The 26,449-nt window shown below is 39.5% G+C and overlaps 1 protein-coding gene across 3 annotated transcripts; it reads left to right on the forward strand.

Annotated features, from left to right (window-relative positions):
• Positions 1-1,367: 1,367 nt before the first annotated feature.
• pacsin3 (protein kinase C and casein kinase substrate in neurons 3) lies at positions 1,368-26,013 on the forward strand. Of its 3 annotated transcripts, none has more exons than XM_088295323.1 (11): positions 1,368-1,800; positions 5,160-5,241; positions 11,257-11,357; positions 11,739-11,895; positions 12,672-12,907; positions 12,994-13,149; positions 14,062-14,237; positions 16,092-16,212; positions 20,260-20,402; positions 22,834-23,006; positions 24,669-26,013. In XM_088295323.1, the coding sequence occupies exons 3-11, from the start codon at positions 11,304-11,306 to the stop codon at positions 24,782-24,784; spliced, it is 1,332 nt and encodes a 443-aa protein (XP_088151449.1). In that variant the 5' UTR covers positions 1,368-1,800; positions 5,160-5,241; positions 11,257-11,303; the 3' UTR covers positions 24,785-26,013. The 3 variants fall into 3 exon arrangements, with proteins under 3 accessions (XP_088151449.1, XP_088151450.1, XP_088151448.1); XM_088295324.1 differs by having other exon boundaries at positions 5,186-5,241; XM_088295322.1 differs by lacking the exon at positions 5,160-5,241.
• Positions 26,014-26,449: the final 436 nt, after the last annotated feature.

The raw sequence follows: 26,449 nt of genomic DNA on the forward strand, positions 1-26,449 counted from the left end.
TTTTGCTTTTTTGATTGAGCACACCATGGAAACATTCATGCCGTGGAAAAAGTGGCTGTATGTGTAGCCCAAGGCTAATCACTTCTCTGAGAGCAAATCAGTCAGAAGTACTACTTCCTTAAGTCCAATCAACGTGAAGGTGGAGCTTCACTGCCCTTTTAAAAACAGTACACACACGTTTTGTGTTTGCTAACCTCAACAAGCATTGACTGATGAGAACCATGGCTTGCACATAAGATTTCACATGACCTGTAATTATGGCGTTTTAAAGTGCATGAAGCTGGACAGGGTTACGATCATGTAAAGAATCCCAGTGCTTACTGAAAACTAACAGAATATTTCTGGCACATGCTAACGTATGTTAACTAATCTACTATAAACAAAACATTAAACAAAAAATTATGTCAGTGCAGGATCCCACAAAGAACTCAAAAAACTTTGGTTTGATATTCACAAAATAGCACCTAAAATGTTTGACAGCGCTACAGGCAAACTGATGATGGTGATGGTGATGCAAATATATGATGACCAAAAAGTACAAAATAAAATTCAATAAAAATGTTTGCTGCACTTGGCCTCAACCCAATGTAGACGTTGTGGTTTGACCTCAAGAGTGTGATTTACAACAGCCGGTCCAAAAATACTGCAGAACTGAAAACAGTTCTGTAAAAATGAATAGTCCAAAATTCCTCCTGACAGTTGTGTAGGTCTCCTCGGCAATTATAGGACACATATACACATGCCTTTTACACCTGCACTGTGATGTTTCCATTCAGGTTATTATCAGTAAAACCATGGGAATACATAAGAGTTTGTGTCATGTTAGGTAAAGAAAACTGTCTTTGTCTATTGCCATCACTTAAACAGACATTAGATCAGATTTTATAAACCCTGCAGCAATTCAGGAAACTCACATGGTTTTCAAACTTTTTTTACAACTACATGCTTTTGTACCGACGCCGCAAAAGCCTGTCAGTATTATTTGTGCATCAATGTTGAATGTGAGATTGGATTTAATTCAAACTGAGATGGATTGTTAAATGCCACCCAAAACGGGGTGTGCAGCACAACTTTAATGAACTTCATTTTGCTACGTAACATTTTCTGCAGTTGCATCTTGAAATCAATAGGTGGCTGTAAAGCTACGTAAAATGCATAGACATGTAAATCAACTGAACTAACTGAAAGTATTGTGGAGGAATAAAGTATCTATCTATCTGACCATACGCCCATCCATATCTATTATTTTATGAATGCAAACTAAACACGAAGTAAAGTATTAGGTGACGTGCGTTCGGGGTGAAGTTTCTTTTTTCCCGACGGTATTTGAAGGTAGCACAGTGGCGCGAAGTCAGCGAAGGGTTAACTTGTAATAGGATGAATGGATATTGTGGCGTGCAGCATCTGATTACGGACGCCAGTCAGGATCGTGGAAGGAGGACGCTTCGCTATCTAGTCGCTCAAAACCAATTCTATAAACTTTTAGCGATACGCACAGCTCACGCGTTTCGGTGAAAACGCCATTGGGTGTATCAACCGAAGAGAAGACACCGAGCCTGGGAATATCTTTAAGTCGCGCATTGAAGTGGTAAACATGGCCGAATGTGGACCTGTGGAGTAAAACTCGAGACGATGTCTCACTTGATGAATGTTTACAAGTGAAGACACCACAAGGTTGGACAACGATCGACGTTGGGACATCTGACTTTTGAAGCGTCCACTTAAATTAGGAGGGGAGCAACTGCTCGGTCCCAGGTGGATTTTCCTTCTGGTTTGTTCCTCTAGCTCGGAGGGAAGCAGGTAAGCGACTTCACCTGTTGACTGAGCGCAACACTAACAAATTAAACGTGTTTGGAATCAAACCCTCTGAATCAAATGCTGACATATGGTCCTTGATGACGCGTCTTCGACAAAGACTCCTGTGATCTAGTTATGTAGTCATTGGTCATTATTTCTCTTTGGAATTAATAATAGGTACCATTAGAACAGATTGAAGTCGACAGACGATAGATTTAACGTGTGCGTTCATGTTAAATTCTTACTTTTTGTAACAAAACTAACATTAAATAAGATAACAAGCATGATAATCATGCAGGTAGCATATTTAATCGATCACGAGCTGCCCTGGCATATTAACATATTAAGTTGCTGCAGTGCAGTGTGACTTTTTCATTTATTTTTTTTCACATTTTGACTTTAGCCCTAACAACCTGTTGGAAAAGTACAAGTGGGACCCCACTCCAGGTATCACTGAAAAACGGCTTTTGTTTTGTTTGTTGTTGCTTCCGTATGGCTAAGATAGTAAGCATCTTATCCCAAGCACTTTATTGTAAGAACGTTATTGTGCAGTGTATCAACGTGGCTAGTGGCAGCATCACCTCCTCCTTCTCCTTGCTAGCAATTGTTGCAGAAAGTCCTGTGGAAATGGAGCCAACTTGATGCAAATCATCTTTTCATATGTTTGGCTACTATACATAGTGTTGATGCAGAATTACAGGGCTACTTGTTTGATTTCAGGTTTTAAACGTATTTCCAATACTTACAACAAAAGGTTACAAAGAACATTGCGGCGAGATGTCAATGACATACAGTGGTAGTCGAAGTAACTGCTGGTGAAGTGGGTGTGGCACAAAGAAACCTGGACCCGTGTGTGTATAATGGTGTTTATTAACTACATGACCTCTAAAACTCTGCCCAGAAAAGTCATCAGTCAGTGTCATAGGTTTGGAGTCCTCAAAACATGTACTAGATAGCCAGTGATATCAAGAAGAATGCAAAGATTGCTAGACATGTCAGACAAATGTGCAAGGACACAAGCTCCTATTAAATTTCAACAGATTTCACCAGCTTGGCCTTTTTTTGAGCCAGTGGTCTGTCTGATTGGAATCCATGTGGGGGAGATTGGGAAGCCCTGACAAGCCTTAATATAAAAGTTGGATCTGTACGAGAGGGTTAGGTAAAATCCTCTTCCAGCTTCAAGCCAGTGGAATTTTGTGGAAACCTAAAACATGTCACTGCTTGATGTTTATTCCCGCCCAGTTAGTTAAGCCTCTGATTGGCTCAGTTAGTCGGCATGTCAAGCATGATATCTTCCCAAATAAGTCCCACTTACGCAGTGCATAAAAAGAACCCAAAAAAAAAGCAACAAGAAGTGTTTGCCAATGTTGTACACAGAAGTGCTAAGTGCTTTCTTGGGTGAACAGCAGGACAATCAGATTCTGGGTTAATCTTTGGCAGTGTTGCATGCGACATGTAGCGGATTATGCCAAGCCACCCTCAGCCAGCGTCCTTCTGACTGGATGGCGCGGAGGCGGTCCTGGCCCAATCAATGTAGTGTTGATGGGATGAAATGTGCTGGGAGAACATCTGTATTTGTGGGAACGAGGCTGAGCTTTCCTTTTCTGTGACTCTGCTGCTGCATTTGCCACTCTCTGCTGGCGCTTACTTTCTATATTCAGCTGTGATACCGAACTGTGACATGCTTTTTTTTTTGTGTGTCAGACAGTTACTGGGCCTCAGCCTGATATCAGTGCAAACAACTACATGACTCTGTAATATTGACTTTTTTTCTCTGGGTTAAAATCGATTGCAACCACATACCAAACACAATTCGGCACAAAATCAATTAAAACCGTCTATCAAACACAATTAGTCACAAAACTCTAAAATAATGTTGCATCATAATTTTGTGCCTTTTGTTGGCTGTGACCTAGCTACATATGATCCCTAGTTCTCTTTGTATAAGTACTACTACTACTACTACAATCTGCTGGATTATGAGGGTCTCTCCTATTTATAGCCTTCCTTGTGCCTGAATGATTAAAAAAAATGGATTTAGGTCAGGGCTCAGGCTGGGTCTATAATTTGAAAGCATTTATCTTGTGCGACAATCCCTATGTTGATTTTGATGCTGCTCAGTAAAGTACAAAACGGCTATGGCCGCTGAGGATTTTTTTAGGCTGATCCCATCCATCTATCCATTAGATGGGGTGGCTGATCCCAATTTTTGGGAATTTCTTATTTTTTTACAGATTACTCGGCTGATTAAAATAATATAAATTGCATAAAATGACATTTGTTTCCCCCAATGTATTTCAACGGGTGTCAATTGTATGCAGATTTTGCTAAAAATCATCGATGCATTACATATAGCTGCCTGTGATTATACACCTGGCCAGCAGGTGGTTTCATGTGCACTTGAAACTTGAAGAAATGAAACTTTTTCTCGAAGGCTATGGTAAAGACTTATGTGTAATTATAATTATTAATAAGACCAGCGTTACTTTTGTACAACTGCTGTAAATTGTCCAAAGAGTACAACAATCGTCAAACATCGGCCATTTGGCCTATTATTTTGGACGATGTTTAAAGGGCCATAATTACAAAGACCTCAAATTTCACCAGCAATCACCTCAAATTTCACTAGGTGTCTTTAGACTGACATGCATCCCCTTGTTTGTACCTTTGCAAGTCTTTTATTCTTCGAAAGACCTTTCTGTTGTTCTGTCTCGTGATCGTTCACTAATTTGTCAAACAGCTGCTGTGCAGCACCAACTACTGGCGAGGAAGACTTATTCAATGTCAGATTTATTTATTTTTTTTACCTTAAGTATTGGTGTCTGGTATCGGCATCCTTCATGAGGACCCAATACCTTGAGGAAACCGATGCCTGGTGTCTTACTCGCCCATCCCTAATTATTACAATACATTTTAAAATAACAATAAAGACAACCCCTGAGATTAGGTTAGTGTCTGAGACATCTACTAAATGATGTGAAACATTTTTTCTTTTTTACATGATTAAACTGCAATGAAAGTATACAGTAAATTACCATTTGAGAATGCTTGTTGTGGTCCATTTACAAGGCCTTGCCAAAGCAGGTTATTTAGCAGCTTTGACCTCCTTCCTACCAGGGCTAGGGCGTGCGTCCCTTGCTCTTTCATTAGCCTCGGCCAACGAGAGCTGTGTGTGTGGCATTTCACTGTGACTCCCAAAATGTGCCACCTTCTAACCTCTTCCGAGCTTTATGATGGGCTGCAGCAGCCTTGGGCGTAACAATTGTCATTCTGCCAAGGCATCCTTCTAACTGCATGCTGCTACTCTGCTGTTAAACCATTTTTCATCTTCCTCTCTGCTGTGTCATCTTTTGCCTGTGCAGGCTTTATTTTCTCCTCTGTCTCCCAGGCCTGAGGAGACATCCCTTGGGACATCTGTCCATCTCTCTTTTCATCTCTGGTAAGGTAAGTTCTGCCACCTCACTGACCTAATGCTGCTCTAATTTTGTTCTTTTCATCCTGATCTTGTTGCCTGCTTTGCTATTTGCATCTTTTCATTTTTTTAAAATGGGAATTATTTTGAATTGAGTGTGATGGCAGACATTGTGGCTGGTGTTTGTGAACACTTATGGCCGAATGTTGTCCAGTCAGATCAAAAGAAAGGTTGATGTTGATACCGCGTTGATGAGTGTGCTACCTTTCTTCATTCAGATACCGCTTAAGTTTTATCAGATTGCATTGAGCCACATGGTTTGCAGGTGGTTAGCTTTACTTAGCACTGGACTCCTTGGGTCACTAAACGGTGCAAACTGGTAGAGGTTCTTCAAGTAATTCTTCACATTTTTTTTTTTCTTATTCCCCAATTCATTTTTGCTCAATGGTCAACTGATCCGTTGTAATTACAGTCAAATTACAGAATGATACTTTTTCCTGTACTTGCTGTTCCAAGCTAAGCTTGGCTTGAAGTCATTGAGCTAACACAGACAGTTGAATTAAATGCTTGACCCGAAAACCTCTCATTTTGCAAAATACTGTTTAAAAATATTTTTGGGGCTCGTACATGTCGAAACTAGTGTAGTGTTAGTGGAGAATCCCGTAGTGTCCTCATATACAATTTGGGGTTTAAGCTATATATAGTCAATAAGCACGACATAAAACATGACTATATATTTTTCCAAGATCATCTTGAAAGCTACTTTCTCTCAAGTTTCTCACAGTAATTTGTAAACACTTTTCTGTCTTGTAAAATGTAATTTGGGTAAGATGATATTGAAACCATTGGTGAACAAAACTTGTTCTTGAGCTCTGGTGCAGAGATAGATGTGGGCAGACTTAAAGCAACTGAAGCAAAAAAAAAAAAGTCTCAAAGTGCTTCTGTTTATAGAATTTTGGAAGACTCCAGCCCATAATGGGCACGTTAGAAACCGTTCTTAATGTTGCTGGAATGCAGAAAGAAAGCTTACAAAATATGCCAGTAGAGCCATGCTCGTACATGCGCTGTGTTGAAGTATATAGTAAAGGAGTAGAATAATCAGATTAATGACAGCGAGGTTACCACTGGGGGCTTATAAGGTCTGGACTGGCCTCTCTCGTCATCCCTCCCTCCCTCCTGACCCACTTTAGTGTAAACCAACAGTCATAGTCTACTTTTCTTTTTTTTTGGAGCAGCAGCAGAAGCAGCAATGGGAAAACAGTTTGGATTGTGTTTTGAATTATATAATTTCCGTCAATTCTGAGCCACAATGTTGGTATTAACAGGGTTCGAAGTTAACTTTAAAAAGTGCTTGCCCATAGGGCAAGTGCCACTAAAATTTGCCTTGCCTGAGTGGCCGAATTACTTGCCCAACTTGGGCAAGTGACAATTTAAATTAGATTAAATTACCTTGCCCTGAGTGACTTTTTGTATGACAAAGTGTCTAATTACAAATTGCATGAATTTTTTGTTCGGACAGTTCCTGCCTAGAAAGAATTAAAAATACGTTACAATCATAAGGGTTGCTTTTATAAAAATGTATCATGTATTAACACATTAATTAGGTGTCTGCTGACCCAGGATTATGTTATTCCTTCATGAGTTCTATGTTGCAGGCATTAAGAAACAGTCAATGAAGCATATGTCCGTAAGGAGCTGGCAGCTGGCAGGTAGAACTGGTCCTGTGAAAGCTAGACTAAGAATAAAATGTTTATGGTTGTAAAATGTGTGTCACAAATGTAAATAAACATATAATCTGATAAGCATAAATTAATCTCGTTTTCATCATCAACCATGAAACCCTACTCACAACAGCATGTATCATCCTGTGCAGTTATTGAAAATGTTAATTGTAGTTTTAATAATTAACAAATCTGCATGTTAAATTGGGAAAATGATATTACAGCAATCCAGATGATCAATTTTAAATCCAGGAGAGCGTATTAATTGAGTAATCACATGAGTAAATTATGAGTGTGGGAAATTTGTGTATTCCTTTAAGACCAGTGCCTGTGGTGCTGCCTCCATAAGTTTCATAGCATAAACAGAACACAGTCCCTGACACTATGCCAGGTCACATCATGGAGCTAATGAATTAACAGCCAATAATCAAATATTACTCCCTTCCTTACTCACAACTGAATTGTCTACTTAAAAATATTCGAGCTATTTTAGTCATGTCAGAGGAATCCGAAATGTTCGGATTTGAACAAACTCGTCGCCACTTGTAAACATGCGCAGAAGGTAAGAAAACTTCCGGCTGTCAATTTTCGGCCGAAATATCGTAGGTTTTTGTTGTGTTTTTCAAATTTCAAATGAGGATGCAACTACAGCGAGTTCCAATACTGCGGGATTTATTGACGTTCACTTTAACTCGACATTTACTGAACTAACTGATCCCTGTAGCGCCCGCCCATTGCCCCCGATAAGGCCAATGGACCATACCACAACATAAGGGGGTGTCTGGGTTAAACCATCACCATACAGTGCATACAAACAGATCACGCCACAGTTTTCGTCGAAATTAAAGATATTTGGCTGCTTCAAAAAATGCTTGCCCGGTCGGGTAAGTTGCCCATAATTTTACCTTGCCCGTGGCCAAATTTCACTTGCCCAGGGCATTCGGGAAGCGGTTAACCGCGAACCCTGATTAATAAAACTATTACTAGTGATGAAACTTGAGAAAGCTTAAAAATAGTCAAAAGCTGGCAAAGTTTTGTTTGATACAATGCAGACCTTTTTAATTTATTTTTTTTTCACTGGCATTTAAGTGTCAGTCAATATAAAGGAAAGTGTTTGCACCATGCTATGCAAAAGTGCACCTAATATTTAGGACTAATTATGCCTGTGAATATTCTAATATATGAAAACGTGCTATTTCACCAGGGTAAAGTTGAACGTAACTTTCTATATGCGCATTCATGGGTGGGACAGGAGCTGCAACATCTCTTCCTAGTTCTGCCGTTTCCAATTAGAGGCAAGCAGGAAAGTTCAGAGGCACAGGCATCCGAACTGCCAGCGAAAAGTGGGCGTCATCCTCTGGTGTGGTCATGCTTGCAAACGGCTGCTTACGGAGTGTGCAGTAAAATCATCTTTCCTTGAGGGTAAACCCTGAAACTATCTTGTCTCCACACTGTTTTAATTGAAGTCCATGGTTGGGGACCAGCGTTCAAGTATGCATGAATATATTCCTGTTAATTTTTACAACTTAAAAAAAGGACACATGCTGATAGAGTAGAAAGTAAATCATCATTCCAACTTAATATCGCGAGTTATCGATTGATCGTCTTCATCCGGACAGTTCATTATAGATGTACCTGTGAGGTTATTTACACATTCCGTAGTGTCACTTGCACGTTTGTCCACCTCCAGTTGGAGGACTTGAACCTATTTTCAGAAAGCCACACCCTGACGTTGACATATGCTTTTATAGGAACCTGTCACTGCTGGTTCAACCTTCCTTAACCAGGGCAACAAAATATTTCAACACAAAACGTTTAAAATTGTGTGGACACACGTGTTGTCCTGTCGGACGCACATGCCGCAATTAGCAGCCCTCAGTAAAGTCAGGTTTCTCATCAACACGCATGTTCTAGCATGCTGCTGGCAGATTCCTCTGCTGTTCACATGCCTTCCATTCACCTGTGTGACACACACACACACACACACCTAACCCTACACACGCGCGCCTCCCCCCTCCCCACACATCATCTTTCAGTGCCTGTGTAAATTAGCTGTTGAAACAGGATTCGCTTGCATCTGAGAGGGAAAACGTGTCTCTTCAAATCTTTGGAACGTTACTCATCTACACACTAGCTTACAAAGGGAGTTACAGTTTCAGCTTGTATTTAAAAATTAATATTTTATATAGGCCAAGCTTTATTTCCTCTTTCTTTTTAACATTAGGGCAGTACAAATTTCATAATCCGCTTGAAATATTTGGAGAACAGAAGTCTTGTGTTATTTATTTATTTATTTTGCTTTATTTTGCAGTTCCCATTTTACAGGCTTTGTAGGCTTTTAAATGTGTACTCTAACAAAATAATATTAGTATAGTAACTTGGTTAAAACAAGAGATAAACGTTTTTTTTCAGGGCTGATACAATGTCAATTTATTAATATTTGATAATTTATAAAAAACTGATATTTGGAGCTAATGTTCATTTTCAGTAAAACGGGAAATATTAACATAAAAATTTTTAAGTGTACAAACTCCAACTTTTGATATGTCCTTCATACATTTTGTTGAACAACTTTTCAGATTTGCAAAATGTTATTTTATTTATATTAGACAACAGACAAACAAAAAGTTCAGGGAGCTCCAAGGTCATCTGCATGTCTTAAAAAGTGAAATAACAACTTAAATTCTAAATACCTCCCTTAATTTTCTACAGTTAATAGTTTTTCATTTTCTAAAATAACTTAAAGGTAAACTTTCTCTTACGTTTATTTTGATTTCAAACAAAAACAACAGGTGCAGAGTATTCCCGGGGTCAGCATGCGTTATTAAATTAACTGCAAATTTAAATAAATAGTTCCCTTAAGTTAGCATAGTTTTAAATTATTCACTTATCGGCTGTCAGATTTTTAAAAAAGGCTGATGCGAGTGATGAGAATAATTAGCGCTTAGTTTAAACCAAACCAAACTTAATGAAATGTATTTTGCAGTTGGTTTGATTATGCTTTCTATCTATGGTCTTTGTTGTATTCTTTTGGATTGAATCGTGACACAAAAAGAAAACCAACCAAAAAATGCCAGATATTATATGTTTTCTCAAAAATATATTTAAGGTATTTAAGGCTTTACTGCATGTTTCTCAATGTCAACCCTTAACATCCGTTCAAACTACATGCATTACTTATGCAAGCGGTAGACTGTGTACAGCTCATCCAGCTGCGTTATATTTTCTAATAAATACTGCACATGAACCGAAATTCCATTTATCCACAAAGCCCAAGCGAGATAATAAATTCGAGGCTCGGGGAGCCTTGAGCAATGGTTGTTTTCATCTCAGTTTGTTGTGTCTGCTGCAGGAAGTTGTCTAGCCTTGAAAGACGGTTCTGTCCAATGACCAAGCAGCAGGAAGTTGATGTATAGAGAAGTCAGGTCATGATGAACTCTGGGCGCAGTTCACCATGCCAGTGCTTCACATCTAAAACATGTTTTTGAATTGTTAACTCACAACCTGGTTTGAAATCATTTCATGGTTTACCGATGGTCACATAGATGTTTCTGTGTTGCTATCATTACAAATCTCAGATTGAGTTGAGGTTTTACTGCATTAAATGAATTTGCTTGTACCAGTACAAATATGTGGGGCTCATCTCTACGATTACCCCGGTCAGCAGAAAATTTTAATCAGATGTCTTTTTCTGTCCTTAAATGAAATTTCAACGCTGATTAAAACTTCTCTTTTTATGCAGCACATCAAGTTTTTGAGATATTTTCATTTGTTTTGTTTTTAAGTTTGATTTATAAAAGCTTGCACAATATGCAATTTTGCCATGCATTGTAATTTATAGCTGACGTTTTGGAAAATAAATTCACCTTTATCTAAAGCTAACCCTTAATTGATAAATATTACTAAATATATTAACTGTCATTATTTATTATTCTCACCAAACATGATGTGATTGAGAAAAAAATTAGAGGACATTGAAATCAACCCAAAAAAATAATTTTTAAAGGTTTTTGCATCTCTGATTAGAAACCTTTCTTGTTTTGTTAGTGAGTGACTTTGTATTTAATTTGTATTAATTAGTATTTTTGTTGGGGCACATTCAACTTGCTCAACGCATATCTTGTCTCAGCTCTCATGCATCAAGTCAATGTAAATTTATTATTTTTGAAAAACTTATCAATCGGTCTGGATTCGAGAAATGCATTTTAAACGTACAAATCCGCTAATATTCGAGAATATTCTCCACTTATCAAAATATTTTACTTTATTTCATTCTTTTTTGTATTATGTGTCAATCTAAATGATATCTTAATCTATTTGTCACAGTTTGTTCTCCAGCTGCCATCATTCTGTGCTGTGGGGCTGACTGCAAAATGTCTTCCAATGGAGACCTCAGTGACCTCGGTAGCTGCGATAGCTTCTGGGAGGTACGCTAACTACAAGACACAAGATTTGCTTTTCCAACAAAAGCCCATGAGCCAGTTGTACCAGTGCGTACGTCTCGACTCATTGTGGTCTCTGCACAGTTCACCACTGTGGATGTTTAAATAGATGTGGTGATAGCAAAGGCCAAAACACATGATGCATTTTTAGACTTTACATTGTAGAACTTTCATTTGGAACAGTTTTAAAAGGCGTACCATGCATGTAAATGACACATTTACAGCTAAGCTGCATTAAAGTTCCACCCACCAAAACTCAGAGTAATAATGTCTGTGAGGACCATGACCTGAATCGATCAGTCAACAATAATTTGGAGTGTCATTTTATCGTGTGCTTAATATGATTTGCTTTTTGTCCCCATAAAGCCGGGAAACTACAAGAGGACGGTGAGGCGGGTAGACGACGGCCATCGACTGTGTAATGAGTTGGTCAGCTGTTTCCAGGAGCGGGCTAAAATCGAGAAGAGCTATGCCGTTCAGCTCAGTGATTGGGCCAAGAGGTGGAGAGGTGTGGTCGAGAAAGGTTAGTTGGATCAGACCGGGCGCATCCGGATGCACTGTTAAGGCCACAAGAACCATCCAAATACATTTTAGGAGCTTCAGAACTAATGGTAAAGCTTTTAGTTGTCATGTGATTAAACAAATCTTCCCTAGAAAATATCTGAGTTGCTGACAAGCTCTGATCATCTTTGTCATTATTATTAATGATTACCGATATGCTTTTTTCAGGGCCGATACTGATACAGATTATTAGTGGTCGTGGAGGCCGATAACCGATATTTGAAGCCCATGTTCATTTGTTGAAAAAAAAAAAGAGTTAAAATTGTCAAAATTTTGAAAACAAAAATCCAAAACTTGACTTAGTTTAAATGCCTTTAAGCACATATTTGTTAAACAACTTGGGTGTTTTACAACTTATTAAAGCTTTTTTGGATGTTAGAAAATAGACAACTTGGTTTTAAAAGTCAAACAAAAAGTGCACGGAGGTCTCAGAAGGGAGAGGGAGATGGGGAAGGGGAGGGGCAGGGAGGGGGGGGGAGAGGGCTGATGCCGATAATCTGCTGAATGCCAAATATCCGCTCCGATAATCGGTCTATCACTAATTATTATAGCCATGAATGGTGTTTCATACAAATATTGAACATTGGGAGGTTAAAATTGGCATACAATGAAACCGACTTTGCTGAATACATTGTGGCATTCTAAATTACCACTCTACTTATACTTATTGTTTTTCATTGATTGTTTTATATTTGTGGCCTAGAAGTTGTTTTAATAAAACTTTACTTATCAACTCAGGGCCTCAGTATGGTACACTGGAGAAGGCGTGGCACGGGTTTATGCAAGCAGCCGATCAGCTCAGTGAGCTCCATCAGGAGCTCCGTGACCGGCTAGCAGCAGAAGACGGCGAGAAGGTACGAAATTGGCAGAAAGAAGCCTTCCACAAGCAGATGATGGGAGGTTTCAGGGAGACAAAGGAGGCTGACGATGGATTCCGCAAAGCTCAGAAACCCTGGGTGCGCAAATTAAAAGAGGTTTGCTCCAATTTTTATACCCTTCTCAGGATGACTTTTTACATCCTACTCGAAAGGCAGTAATGTGCATTTGTTTTTGTGTCTAGTTGGATTCAAGTAAGAAGAGCTACCATCAGGCCAGGAAGGAGGAGTGGTCAGCCGTTAACAGGGAAACGCATGCTAAGGCCGACCCATCCAAGTCTCAAGAGGAAGTCCGCAAATATTCTGCCCGTGTTGAACGCTGCAATCAAGAGGCTGAAAAAGTATGGCGCTTACATTTACCCCCCACACACACTTGAGTTGATTATCTGGACCTCAACCTTCAGCTACTGTATGTCTTACTGTGTGTCTTTTTTTTTTCTGTTGGCTATTTGAATGGATGACATCTGCATCCCAACTCACATGCACACATATGTGTGTCGCCCTCGCTTCAATCTGTCAGGGAGTCGACGTGTGTTTCGTGGCTTTAAAACCTGACCAGACTTGTTTCCTGTGTTTTCTACTCTGCAATGGCAGAAAGCTGCAGGTCATGAAGAGGGAAATGATCAGCCAAACAGAGGGAAGTCCTCTGACAAATTCTAGATCAGTCAGTTCGCAGAATGTGAGCCAGCCGAGAAGTTTTTAAAAAGGAACCTGCATGATGATTCCACGAAGAGTGAGATAACATCAACATGGTGGAAAATAGTCTATATTTAATACTCTTCATAGTCAGAGTGCAGGATAACAATCCGTGTCTAGTATGACATCATTAAACTGGTGTTGTACTTAGAATTCCTGCAACAGCTCCTTGCTGATATATTATTTAAATAATACTAAACAAAAGCTGCGCTAAATTAATAGTATTAGGAATTGCCAAATTATTTGACAGTTTTTGTAATGGTACACCCGTATGAAAGCTCTTTAACTGATATTGTGTTTTAATGCATTTGTTATCTTACTAAATAACATCACACACACATTTTTGCCTGATTAAGATATTTATAGTAAATTTACTTGCCTTCATGAACCGCCGCTAAAAATTAACTTTTTTCTTTGAAAGTTCTGAATTCCGGACAGAGAAACCCAGTGAGCCAGCTCACTACTTTGGATATAAATGAGTAATTTCAGTTTGAAATTCTACATTCCTATTGGGAGTGGTGGTCGAGAACTCGCCGCAGTAATGTCGTGTTTTTCAGGCTAAAGAGCGTTATGAAAAGGCCTTGGAGGAGCTGAACCGCTGTAACCCCCGCTACATGGAGGACATGGAGCAAGTGTTTGACCTCACTCAGGAAGCTGAGCGCAAGAGGCTGGGCTTCTTTAAAGAGGTTCTGCTGGATATCCACACACACCTCGACCTGTCCAGCAGAGAAGGGTAGGGCACAGACACATAAAAGGAAGTAAGATGGGAAAAAAATATACGGTGTGTACTCTACGGTGGATGTAATTCTTGATCCTTGGGGGACTTCGACAAAAGCATGCCACATTCATTCATTTTGAAAAACATTGCAGAATACGTGTCAGTCCCTCGTTAGCATACTCCTGGATTTAGGTCTAGGCTCTGGCTGGGCTGCTCCAAGATGTTTATCTTTTCCTGAAACCATTGCTTGTTGATTCTTAACATATGCTTTGAGTTGCTGTCGAGTTTAAATATAAAATTCTTCTTTTTTTTTTTTTGCACCAAAAACAATCCTGAAATTATGTCCAGAAACTTCATAGTTGGTCTCATCAATTTAATGTGAATTTGAGAGATTGATGGCAAATGTTGATTGTTTTCAATTCCTGAAGGTTTTTTTTTTCCCTTGCAATTTGTCCTCTTCTGGCCTTACTTATTGTTTTTTGTGTCATCTGTTTTCAAGGACATTCAGTCCTTTTCAACCATTTAATTTTTATTCTGATCACAGCCACAATATATGAAGGTGCGGTGCGACGGTCCGTTCTCCTGCCATGCTTGGGTTTTGTTTAGTTTGTTTCTATAGTGTACACATTTATCTCATGCCCTGAATTTAAAGTACATTTATTTATGATTCATCACTCAAATTAAAGGAATGCAGGTATGCATGTCCTGTGTGTGTATGTGCCAAGTTTGTGTACACTGAAGTTAATGGAAAACTTTTGCTGTTGTCCATTAACTATTGGTCTCACATTCTGCTTGAACAGTCCACCTTTACTGTAACAACCCTGGTTTGCAATACCCAATGAGTTCTGAACACCAAATGCATTCTTTTAATTGAGTCCTTATTAGGGAGATTCTACGGCAGATGTGGTCAAACAATTAGCAGTTTGCTTTTCATGTTTGGGTCAAATCAAAGTTAATTTGATGGCTGTGGAGAGCTTTGACTGTGCCTTTTGAGATCACTGGGGGGCAAACAGACTAACGACTCTTTGTATGATCAAAAGTTATCCACCAGCACTTGCAATTCCATTGCTTACCCCGTCGTTTGGTGCTGCTGAGGCTCTTCCAAATGTTCCACGCTGAAAAGCATCAACTAGAACTAGCATACAACCCTCTTGAGCGATCTCCACCAACTCTTGCCAACAGCTTGCACAATCTTTTAGTGAACTTGCTATTCGGAATCTTAGCAAATCAGATTTTAAGTGCTATGATCTGGACAAGAGTAGCAAACTACAAGTGTGAACACATCCTAAGAAGTATGACAAATTAACAGGCTTCCACCCTTGCATTGTATATTGGGTGCTGTCGCATTTGCAAAAATGTGCCATTGTGCTGGCATGAAAAATCAACACCACACGTTAGGCCTTGCAAATCAGCGGTGTACATGGAAAATATCTTCAGCCTTTTCAACTTAAGCCGCTGCAGCAGCATGTTCCCTAAGAGGTTTGACCCTGCTGCCTGTTGCCTCATGTGACCAAGAAGAAGTCATTTGTAAGGTTCAGATGTAGCTCCGACTTGTTGCCGCAAGATTTCTCGTGGGCATTGCAGTGGCTTTGTTTCCTCAATGCCAAGTTTGCATCCAAAACTTTGCAACTAAACTAAACCTGTGGGAGCTGCACATTGCAAATGTTAGCATTCCCGTTTTTATAGAGACACCACACCAAAACTTTTTTTTTTTCCCAATTAATGCGCCACTAGCTCTGTACTAATCAAACATGCTATCTTATTTAGTGGTTGTGATGTAAAATCTCTTTCAGTTGAATGGAAAAGGAAGGCTAATGAAATAGTGTCATCACTGCAAGTCATCCATTAACCTCTCACCGTCTCTGGCAGGTTCCGAGAGCTGTACCGAGACTTGGGGCAGACCATTCGAGCAGCTAATGAGACGGAAGATCTGCGATGGTGGAGAAACACCCACGGGCCAGGCATGAGCATGAACTGGCCGCAGTATGAGGTGGGGATGCACAAAATGCTCCGCTTGAATAGGAAACGTGAACAATTTTAATATTCAGTTAATGAAATTTTCAAATTTAGGAACTGGATAAGATCATGTATTGTCAAAACACTTATTCGTCTTTAACCTTGCCGTTTGTACTTGCCAGTCAATAGTACTCTGTGGTGTGTGTTCACTCGAGACAAACTGAATACTAAATAGGGTTTTTGTCAAAGCCCTGTTGTGTTACCGAGTCCTGAGTGGGTGAGTGGAATGTTGCCACACACACAGACTAACACAAACGCAAACAGCTCTCCTCAAAAGTTTCAGTGGAAAGCTCCTGCAATTGCTGCTGTGAATTTGGACTGGTCTTGTAATGGCACAAAGATTTACATAACCTTTAAAAAAATATTTTGTAAGATAAAAGGCAAAGGAAAATTGCAGGCTTGTCCAGTTAAGGATTCAATTGACGGCATTCAATCTATGACGATAAAGCCTCTTGTCCTATTTTTTCCCATCATGCCAGAAGAACTTAACAAATCATATAATATAACATTAAGCCTCCATCAGATGTGCTAATGTAAACTGAATTGATTGTGCTTTCATATAAAGCCTCTTCTTATGATTCGAGGTGGCACATGAATACCATTCAGTTGAAGAAAAACGTTGCCTTATCGTTGTTATGCAGTTGTAATAAACTCATGCTCCCTAAGCAGCATGAGTGAGCAATTGCTCACTGCTCTCACCTTCTCAGCGTGCACCACGCACACACATTACATTTATGCACTCGTAGCTTCATCAGTTTAATCCACCCAAAGGATACCACACCATGGCCACTTAACTTACAGTTTCAGTTCTGGAGCCGAGGGCGCACACTCAGTTGTTCAACTTTTAGTTTGAGGCTTACATTGACACACATGCACTCACACTCACCACTGGCGAGATGTTGCAGGTGGCACACACACCAACTGCTCCATTCAGGAAGTCCAAACATGGCCGTAGTTTATGAGCCCTTTAAAGTTACGCTCTTTTTCATGTTTCAGAGGTGAGGTGACTCAAATTTTTGCTGTATTGTTAGATGACACGTTTTCCATGATGAGTGGACAATGTGGGACCATAGTTTGCGATTTAATTATGCTTAAAATGACCTGTGTGCTAATTTTATTTATGTCACAAACCTCTGTTCAATGCAATGTCCTATTTTGATATAAAGGTGGTTTGAATTCTTTTGTAACATACCCGTCCGTTTCCGGTCACTTATTACGATCTCCGGTTTTGGACAGGCCTGATAGATATTAGGCCGCCGTGTGAACGTCTGATATTGCTTACCGTGGTCCAAGGGATGCTCAGATACATGGAAATAGTTGTTGCAACTGTTTTTATTTTAAGTGAAGATCAAATTACTGTAGCACAAACGAGCTCAAAAGGCAAATCGATGATTGCATTTAAGTTAGGTGAGGTGCGGCTGCAGGATTTCCGACCTACAGTTTCATCCCGAAAGTCGCCACACCAGTTCACTTTTTCCGCATTTGTTTGCTTCATCCCAAAATGGAATACATTCATTGTTTCCCTCAAGATATTACACATGACACCCCATGTCATCATGGGGTGTCATGTGTAAAATTAAGTATACATAGCCTTTGCCATGAAGCTCAAAATTGAGCTCAGGTGCATCATGGTTCCATTGAGCATCCTTGAGAGTTTCATAAAGCTTAATTGGAGTCCACCAGTGGGAAATTCAGTTCATTGGATATGATTTGAAAAGGCACACACCTGACTGGATAAATTCCCACAGGTGATAGTGCGCATCAGAGCATAAACAAAGCATGAAGTGGGGATGTTTATCAGAGATTGGAACTGGGGGACTCATCAGGATTTAGGCAAAGATGAATGCAGCAATGTAAAGACATTGCGGATGAAAACCTGCTTCAGAGTGCTCCGGTCCTCAGACACTGAAGGTTCACTTTCCAATAAGTAAACGACACTTAAAGTGTATGGAACATGGAAAAAAAAAGTTACCCCAAAAACTTTGAGGAGTATAGCAACAAATAATCTGTGAATGTCCTTTAGTGGCACAGCTAAAGCCCACTTGAATCAGATCGAACATCTTTGGAAGGATCCGAAAAAGGCTGCGCACCAACTCTCCCAATTGAACCTGATGGAACTTGAGAGGTGCTGCAAAGAGGAATGAGCAACACTGCCCGGAGATAAGGTGCACCATGGCGTCATATGCAAAAAAAAAAATAAATAAAAAAAATCAGGCTGGAATTACTGCGAAAGGTGCAGCAAAAAAGTATTGCAAAAAGGATGTTAATACTTCTGCGTAAGTGATGAATTATTGTTTCTTTCATTCTTGATTGAATTGGAAAAAAAAAAGAAAAAGGTCACGTTATTATGGGATGTTTATTCCATTTTGGGATGAGGCTATAGCATAAAATGTGGAAAAAGTGAAACGCTGTGAATTCTTGGCACCAGGGGCATAGCTATGTGGTGGCCACCATCCTGGCTAATCCTACACCTTGGTGATCTGTGAGCAGTATTCTTGGACTCCTATTTCTACTCTGCCATTTATTTATATTAACTTTATAGTTAAATAATAAATATACAATTGATCTGATTGCAAATTGTAAAAAATAATCTGTCTTGTAATGAATGTGTAAGTATTAGTCAATTTTCATCACAATCAATACTTTGACACCATAGCAAGCAGCCAACATAGCTGAGAAATTGTTCATCATACCATGCACAGTCATGGTTTTATTTATTTTTGCGTCATTGAGTTTTTTAGGTATGATTTGAATGAATGAGCCATTAATCACAGTATGCAAAATGCCTTTGGGCGTCAATAACAATGAGATAGAAGTTGACTGAGCTTATGAGGTACAGCAAAGCAATGAAAGAAACAAACATTGTCTTGTAAATTTGCTTTTTACTTAAATTTGTTCTTATGAGTTTGTTGGGCATGGTTGAGGATATTTATCAATTTGACTTCATGAAACCCTGAACGTGGATGTGATGATAAAGAATGCCACACGCATGCACGGCCATTCCTCACTAAGGTATTGTCACTTAGGCCACCCACTGAAAGATTTTGGACTCAGGACCTCTTTAGGCTGTAGCATGTCCCATTTGTATTTCTGTATTTTTCTGTACTTCAAGTATACAACATATAACGTGCAAACTCTTTATTTTTCAGTTTATTTTGCTGTTCCACCTAGTGACATTTTTTGGGGGGGGCAAAATAAATAGTGGGGTTGCTTTGTATTGTAGGCTACATCCCAGGAAAAGTTGATCATTCTCATAATGTATGAAGTGTTTTTTATTTTATTTACCGTCAACCAGCAATGTTGAAAATATTTATTTATTTAATCAGATAAAACTTGACAACTGAATTAAAATTCTAATTGACAACAATGTGCAGCTGCTAAAATTGCTCAGATATTAGTTTTCCCAAATGTTCAGAGCAGTAGCATTTTTTCCCCCAAAGGCTGATTTGGAAAAATTGGCATAAACCTGCCGTGACGACTGGCTGCTTGAATGACAAATTAGTATTTGACTACATGCCTCAGGATATCAAGCTGAGCCGGAACAAGTCAAACACACTATAAGGAAATGGAAAAAAACAGCAATGCTTGGGTCTTGTGCTTGTGAGAGAATTGCATTCTTACGGTGGCAACCCGAATTTGTATTTTTTTTTTAGTTGTAACACACCATCGGCTATCTCTAATCTACCCAAATGCAGTATTAAAGTCATAATGATTAATTATGCAAAGCATTTGTTTGAAAAAAGAATTGCCCCGTCTGATAATGCGACAGCGGTGCTAACCTTCAGCTTTTGTTTTACAGAGGTTTATGTCTATATTTTGATGAAAATCCTATAATAGGGTACATTTGAACAGCATCAAACCACATACAGACTCGCTAAATGGCGAGCAAACCTATGAAAATATTTAGCAAAACGGACTTGGATTTGGAAAAGAGAAAATCACAAATAGTCCAGGTTTCTTAAATGTGATTTATTTTTATGTTAATTGTAGAAATGACTTAGTTCCATGTGTGCACACACAGGAATGGACTCCAGAAACAAATCGGACCATCAGCAGGAAGGAGCGAGGTATACACTCTGACGACAGCGTAGTTACCCTCACCAACATCGTCTCCTCGGGGGGAAATGACATCCCACCTAGTCCCATCACCCAGAATGCAATCAGGTACCAGACAGTCTTCATCTTCAGTATTGAAAATGTTGGTTGGGGCAATGACCTTCAAAATAAAATGGGTAGTACACACCACTGTGTTCGCATAGAAAGGCGCTTGTTCGATTCAAGCAGTGTCCCAATTTGGGTCTTCGAGTCATTCGAGGACCTCAATTAAAACAAAACTAAATAAAATAGTTGAGGCATTTTTTCTGCCTCGGGTATTCTCTTATTTTCGTGTCCACTGCTGTTGTGTTTTTCAAACTTCAAATGAGGATGCAACTACAGCGAGTTCCAATACTGCAGGATTTATTGACGTTCACTTTAACTCGACAGTCACTGAACTAACTGATCCCCGTAGCGCCCGCCCATTGCCCCGGATAAGGCCAATGGACCATACCACAACATAAGGGGGTGTCTGGGTTAAACCATCACCATACAGTGCATACAAACAGATCACACCACAACTGCCAAGAAAAGTCAAGCTGACAAAATCAACAATTGCTTGTGGTATGCGTGACAGTCACCAATGCAGTAAGAAGGGCAACTTCAAAATAAAACTAACCTGACCAAATTTTATATGGATATAAATGCCTAGGAATGCTTTTATTTTGAAATTGTTCCAGAGAACATGTCACGGTGTAACGGCTGGACATGCCTAGAACACTTAACCAGGAGGCGTCCTGGAGGCATCCTAATCAGATGCCCGAGTCAGCTCCTCTGGCTCCTCTCAACGAGGAGAAGCAGCGGCTCCGCTCTGAGTCCCTCTCGGGTGACCGAGCTTTTGACCCTATCTCTAAGGGAGAGCCCGGACACCCTGCGAACGAAACTCATTTCGGCCACTTGTATCCGGGATCTCGTTTTTTCGGTCACGACACACAGCTCATCACCATAGGAGAGGGTAGGAACCTCAATCGACCGGTAAATTGAGAGCTTCGCCGATGCGGAGTCCGCATCACAGCAGATGTTGCACCGATACGCCTGGCGATCTCACGCTACATCCTCCCCTCACTCGTGAACATGACCCAACTCCTCCACTTGCCGCAGGATTTAATCCGCAATTTATTGAGGACCATGGTCTTAGATTTGGAGGTAGTGATTTTCATCCCAACCTCTTCACACTCGACTGCAAAACTGGTGCAATGACTGACTGTGAATGATTGAGTTTTATATTTAATTCATAAATGAAACATTTAACTAATTACACTTTTATCTTATTATTTAATGGTGCATTTATGTATCTGATTTATTTATCTCCATATTTAATGAATGAATGAAACAATTAGCTGCAATTTTAATTAAACAGTTGATGGTGTATTTATTTATTTAATGTTGGCACTTTCAGTCCTCCATACTAATGGACGCCCGGTACGCTTGGAGTTGAATAAATATATTTGTACAAATGGTATCTAAAGGCAGGAAACAGCTCGGTTTTGAGGCACAGAATAGAATGCAATTCTGTTTTCACCTCATACGCAACGGAATTGTTAATATTGGTCCTTCCCCGAACAAGTTAACATTGTCTGTTTAACTCTCTTGTCAGTTGAAAAATGTGTGAGTGCTTGTGTAAGAGAGGACATTATTAGCCTCTGCTCACCCTCCCCTTTGAGTTTGTCCTCCAGCAAAAATATTTGACTTGAAACAAGTCAAACATGGCACATCCTTCCCTCGGCTGAAGACAGGTCTGGTGCCACGTAAAAAAGGGGTTCAGCACCAGACAGACACTTGTGCCATTGTGTTCCTTTGATGCTTTGCAGCTTCCTAGATTTGGATGGAAATAAGCAGCTTGTGGATTCCTGGGAGCCTTCATTACTCGGCTACGACACAAATGCTATTCTGATGTTTGTCTGCTGCTGTTTGTTATTTCATTCCAAGTGATCTTATCAGCGGTGAAAGTAAATATTGCATGGAAATTACTTTATCGTTACCAAGTAAAAACATGATTAAACACAAACGTATTTTGAAACTTGTTAAGCCACACTTAATAGACTAGAATAGAATAGAGCTCACTTTTAAACACATTGCAATTGTATTTGAACAAATTGCAAACATAAAATGTAAAGGAAAGTTCTTTTAATACTGTATGCAACGGCTGTGTGCAGTCGTGTCTTTCAGCGGAGGGGGCCTGCAGGGTTGCACGTGACGGCGAGTCTGCACGTGAGTGTCTGGGTGTGAACAGTGGCCCGAAGGACACAAATATCCCAAATTTTCCAAACCAGTTTGAAATGTGGACTCGTCAGACCATAGCACACTTTTCCACTTTGTGGCACTCCATCTCGGACTCAGAGCTCAGTCTCAAAGAAGCTGATGCTTTGTGGTGTTACTGGGAAATATTGAGAATATATATATATATATATATAATTGTATTTATTTATTTTACACAACATCCCAGCTTCAGGGCTTTGTATTAGTTTGTCATCACTGTCAATTTTTTCTGCTCATTCAGGGTTGTAAAAGACGATTCTTCCGACTGGTCAGACGAGGAGAACCCAAAGAAGTTGGCTTTGAACGGTGTTGGAGAAGCCGGTGACAAAGTGGAGCAGCAGGTAGAGGGTGTGCGAGTCCGAGCACTCTATGATTACTCGGGCCAGGAGGCTGACGAACTCAGCTTCAAAGCAGGTATTAACCCTCACTAATGCTTCAAGACGCGAGGCATCACAGAAGTCGCTCAGTTGGTTGCTTCCAACAAATTGTAAGACAAGCAATAAAGGACTAACATTTTAAGTCCTTCCTGGGTTCCACAGTCAAATACACCTGATCGATGCCTGACCACAATATGGAGTTGGCAACGGCAAACAAAAACAACTCAACTCTTCCTTTGATTGACCACGTTAAAATAGCAAGCTCTCCTTTCTAAATATGTGTCATTGAACGTCTCAAATAGTAATTTCACCTTAAAGTAAGCCGGAAACAGGTTTTTATTTCCTTCTGTGATGCCTCATCTGTGCACCTTTCACACACACTCATGTCAGACCTGAACTTTCCACATGAGTACTGTTGGTGAAACGTGTGTGACGCTATGGGACTCAAAGTGCTGTAAAAAGTTAGTTGCTGCCAAGTGGTTGGTAGTTTTCGTCTGCTGTGACGAAAACTGGATCATGTGTGTACATCTTGACAGGACGATGTGACCCTTTTTCTTTCCTGTGGGAATCCATATAACATGACATAATAACAACTCTTCCTAACGCTATGCAGACTTACGTTGAAGTGTAAAACATTGACATACGTTATACCTGGTTGAATATCAGGAATGCATGTCATGTACAGTTGTTCTGTTATTTGACAGAATCATGCGATGTGACTTGCTGCTCCATCATATTGGTTTGGTAAGGTTAACTTGACGTAAAACATTGTATTATTATTTTTAATACATATGGTGTATTTTGATCTAGTTTTTAATATACGCCCTGGTTCAAATTGACAGCGAGGGGGTAGCGTTCTGCTCTCTGGCTCAAGCCGTTTTTTTTTTTTTTTTGTGAAATATTTTTTTTGCTTTAATTATATACAACTAGAAAATATAACACATGTGTGTCGTGTTCTCTCTAAAAAGCAAAAATAATCATTTCTTTAAACAACCATTTTTTTTTGTTTTTTGCAACGTTTCAAGTAATGTTTTTTTCATGTGCTCCCTTTGTTTATACATTTTTCTTTTTCAAAACATAGTTTAATTTAACATGTCTGAGCCAGGTAAATTTGTCCTGCTACTGCGGATTGTGTTTGCTTTGGGTTAACACTTTGGGTTTGACTACATGACGTTTCCCGAATCTTCACTTTTACTGGTCTGCTCAAATTTATTCAGTTATCACTTTCAGCCTTTACTCCACCTGACCAGTAACAATCTTTTTCATTTGGCTAGCATGGTGAGTCATTGATAATTAAATTTTGTACAGTACACTGTTGCACACAAACACTATGAAACTACATGTCAGGAAAATTTATTTTAAATAAAAAAGTGATTTTCCGTGTAATCACTTAAAAACATTTTTATCAAAGGGCACCTGTGCAGGTTTGTCTCATTCTCTGCTAAATGGTGGAAGACAAGGCTGATGCGTATACCGTTTATTAAAAGAGCTTGAACGCTTCTCCAGAAAGTACATTCACTGTGAACAGCAGACACACATTACGCCGCAATATTAAAAAAAAGAAAAAAGTTTTGGTTAAGCCCGTCAGGACAAGCGGTAGGTTTCAAATGAGAGCGTTTTTGTACCTCGGTGTGAATGAGAATCAGTACATGGAAACAAACAGAGCTTGTAAAGTGAATGTTTGTATCTGTCTTTGCAGGTGACGAGCTGCTGAAGTTGGGCGAGGAAGATGAGCAGGGCTGGTGTAAAGGACAGCTGAGCAGTGGCCAGGTGGGCCTCTATCCCGCCAACTATGTCCAGCTGGACGCTTCCTGATGACCCGCCCTCACTGTTCACATGGCCAATGGTACAACTCCACTCGAGATGCCAGGACCAATCCTAAAACTAAAAGTGCTGTCATTGCGGCGCGTTTGGACTATTTCGAATTAACGTTGAAACTCTTCAGTGAGTTATTTTTCTTCTTTATTTTTCTGTTGAGCACAAAACGTGGAACGAATCACAGAGATTTCAAACCAGTTTGGTTCCTATCTGTGAAGCTCGGATTTACACGTCATCACGAGTTTTCGGTTTACATCTGCATTTCATTAAAGACGAAATCCCTCGTATAGAGGGAGCATCCACTTAACTTCATCATATGTTTATATATTGTCAAAATATATAGCCAGACATGTAGAAAACAATTGAGTGGGAAGCTACATGTTAGCTCGAATGCCATGACGTTGCAAAAAGCTAGCCAGGTTCTATGCTAAAATAAGCTAAGCTAACCTGTTGCAACATATGAGTGGCACCCCTTGATGAAATGCCACAAGAACTTTACAATCATAAGTTTCAACTCTAGAATTTAAAGAGATATTATAAACAGTTATATTTAAAAGTAAGCTATGTTTCAAACCAAAAGAGTATTTTAGTTGAACTTTATGAGTTATTCAATAGCTTCCTTTGCTGTGCTCAAGGCCTCCTGTCATTCCAGCAGAGATCTAAAAACATGAATTTGTTCCCAGTAGCAGTTTACGGAGGATGTTTGTGACATGAATTCAGTGAATCTGACTGGCACCCTCTCGTCCCCTCTTTAGCTTCACGTTTAATTCATCTGCAGCGTGTTTGTTGATTGTAACACTGCATTCACTTTACCTTCTGTCAGCTGCGAGTGACATTAGCTGGTTTGGGTTCTGAATGTGAGGCTGTTGTTATTTCTTTTTTTTTTTTTTTAATCAATTCTGGTTTCCTTGAATTTACTTATATTGGGGAATAGTCTTCATTTGATCTCTGCTGATTTTAAGTGTCAGTTTGGTGCGCAAGTAGCCGCGCAGATGACACAAAGCACGCTTCTTAATAAATGCTTCAATTCAAGACTTTGGCTTTAGGCCTTTTGCAAGTTTGACGTTTGTTTTAATTTCATTGCATTGACCAAATAACTACAACCTTACTAAAAACACTTTAAAGTGTCTGCTCTGCACTCTTTCTGGTGTCCTTTCCTCCCTTAATGTGTTAACTGTACAACGCATCAAGTTGTGAAAAGCAACAATAAAAATCTTTCTACACTATTTCCACTGGTGTTTGTAACTCAGGTTAGATTTTGTTCATAGATAAGTGCATCTCAATATTTTATTTTAAAACCACAATATTCGCCTCACCCCTCCCAAAAAAATCAACTCTCACAGTGTTGATCAAAATTGAGCATTGTGTTTTCTTAAAGAAAAAAAAAGCATACTGAAGCAAAGTTAGGAAAATGTGCAGACATTTTTATGAAACTGACTTATCTGTACAGCAAAATCAAATCTCACAATAATTGCTCCATCTTTATATTACTTGGTGTGATCTGAAAACAACATACACCTTGTATATTTGCATTCAAACATTTTTTTTAAGTATATGTCTTTATCTTGCAAACATACGGGGAAAATCACACGTTGATCCAAATTATCTGAAAAACTCAAATTTAAGCACGAGCAGTGAGAGTCCAGCTAATTTGAGTTCCTT

Source organism: Idiotropiscis lumnitzeri, chromosome 5 (genome assembly GCF_059441095.1).
Source record: "Idiotropiscis lumnitzeri isolate Australia: NSW breed Sydney's pygmy pipehorse chromosome 5, RoL_Ilum_1.0, whole genome shotgun sequence".
In the NCBI taxonomy this organism is placed as follows: Eukaryota; Metazoa; Chordata; class Actinopteri; order Syngnathiformes; family Syngnathidae; genus Idiotropiscis; species Idiotropiscis lumnitzeri.

Bases quoted from the DNA above. Each gene is read 5' to 3' on its own strand.
- pacsin3 (XM_088295323.1), top strand. From the start codon at position 11,304: ATGTCTTCCAATGGAGACCTCAGTGACCTCGGTAGCTGCGATAGCTTC. The intron at 12,908-12,993 runs GTTTGCTCCAAT...TTTTGTGTCTAG, and splicing joins GGGTGCGCAAATTAAAAGAG to TTGGATTCAAGTAAGAAGAG. The intron at 20,403-22,833 runs GTACCAGACAGT...CTGCTCATTCAG, and splicing joins ATCACCCAGAATGCAATCAG to GGTTGTAAAAGACGATTCTT.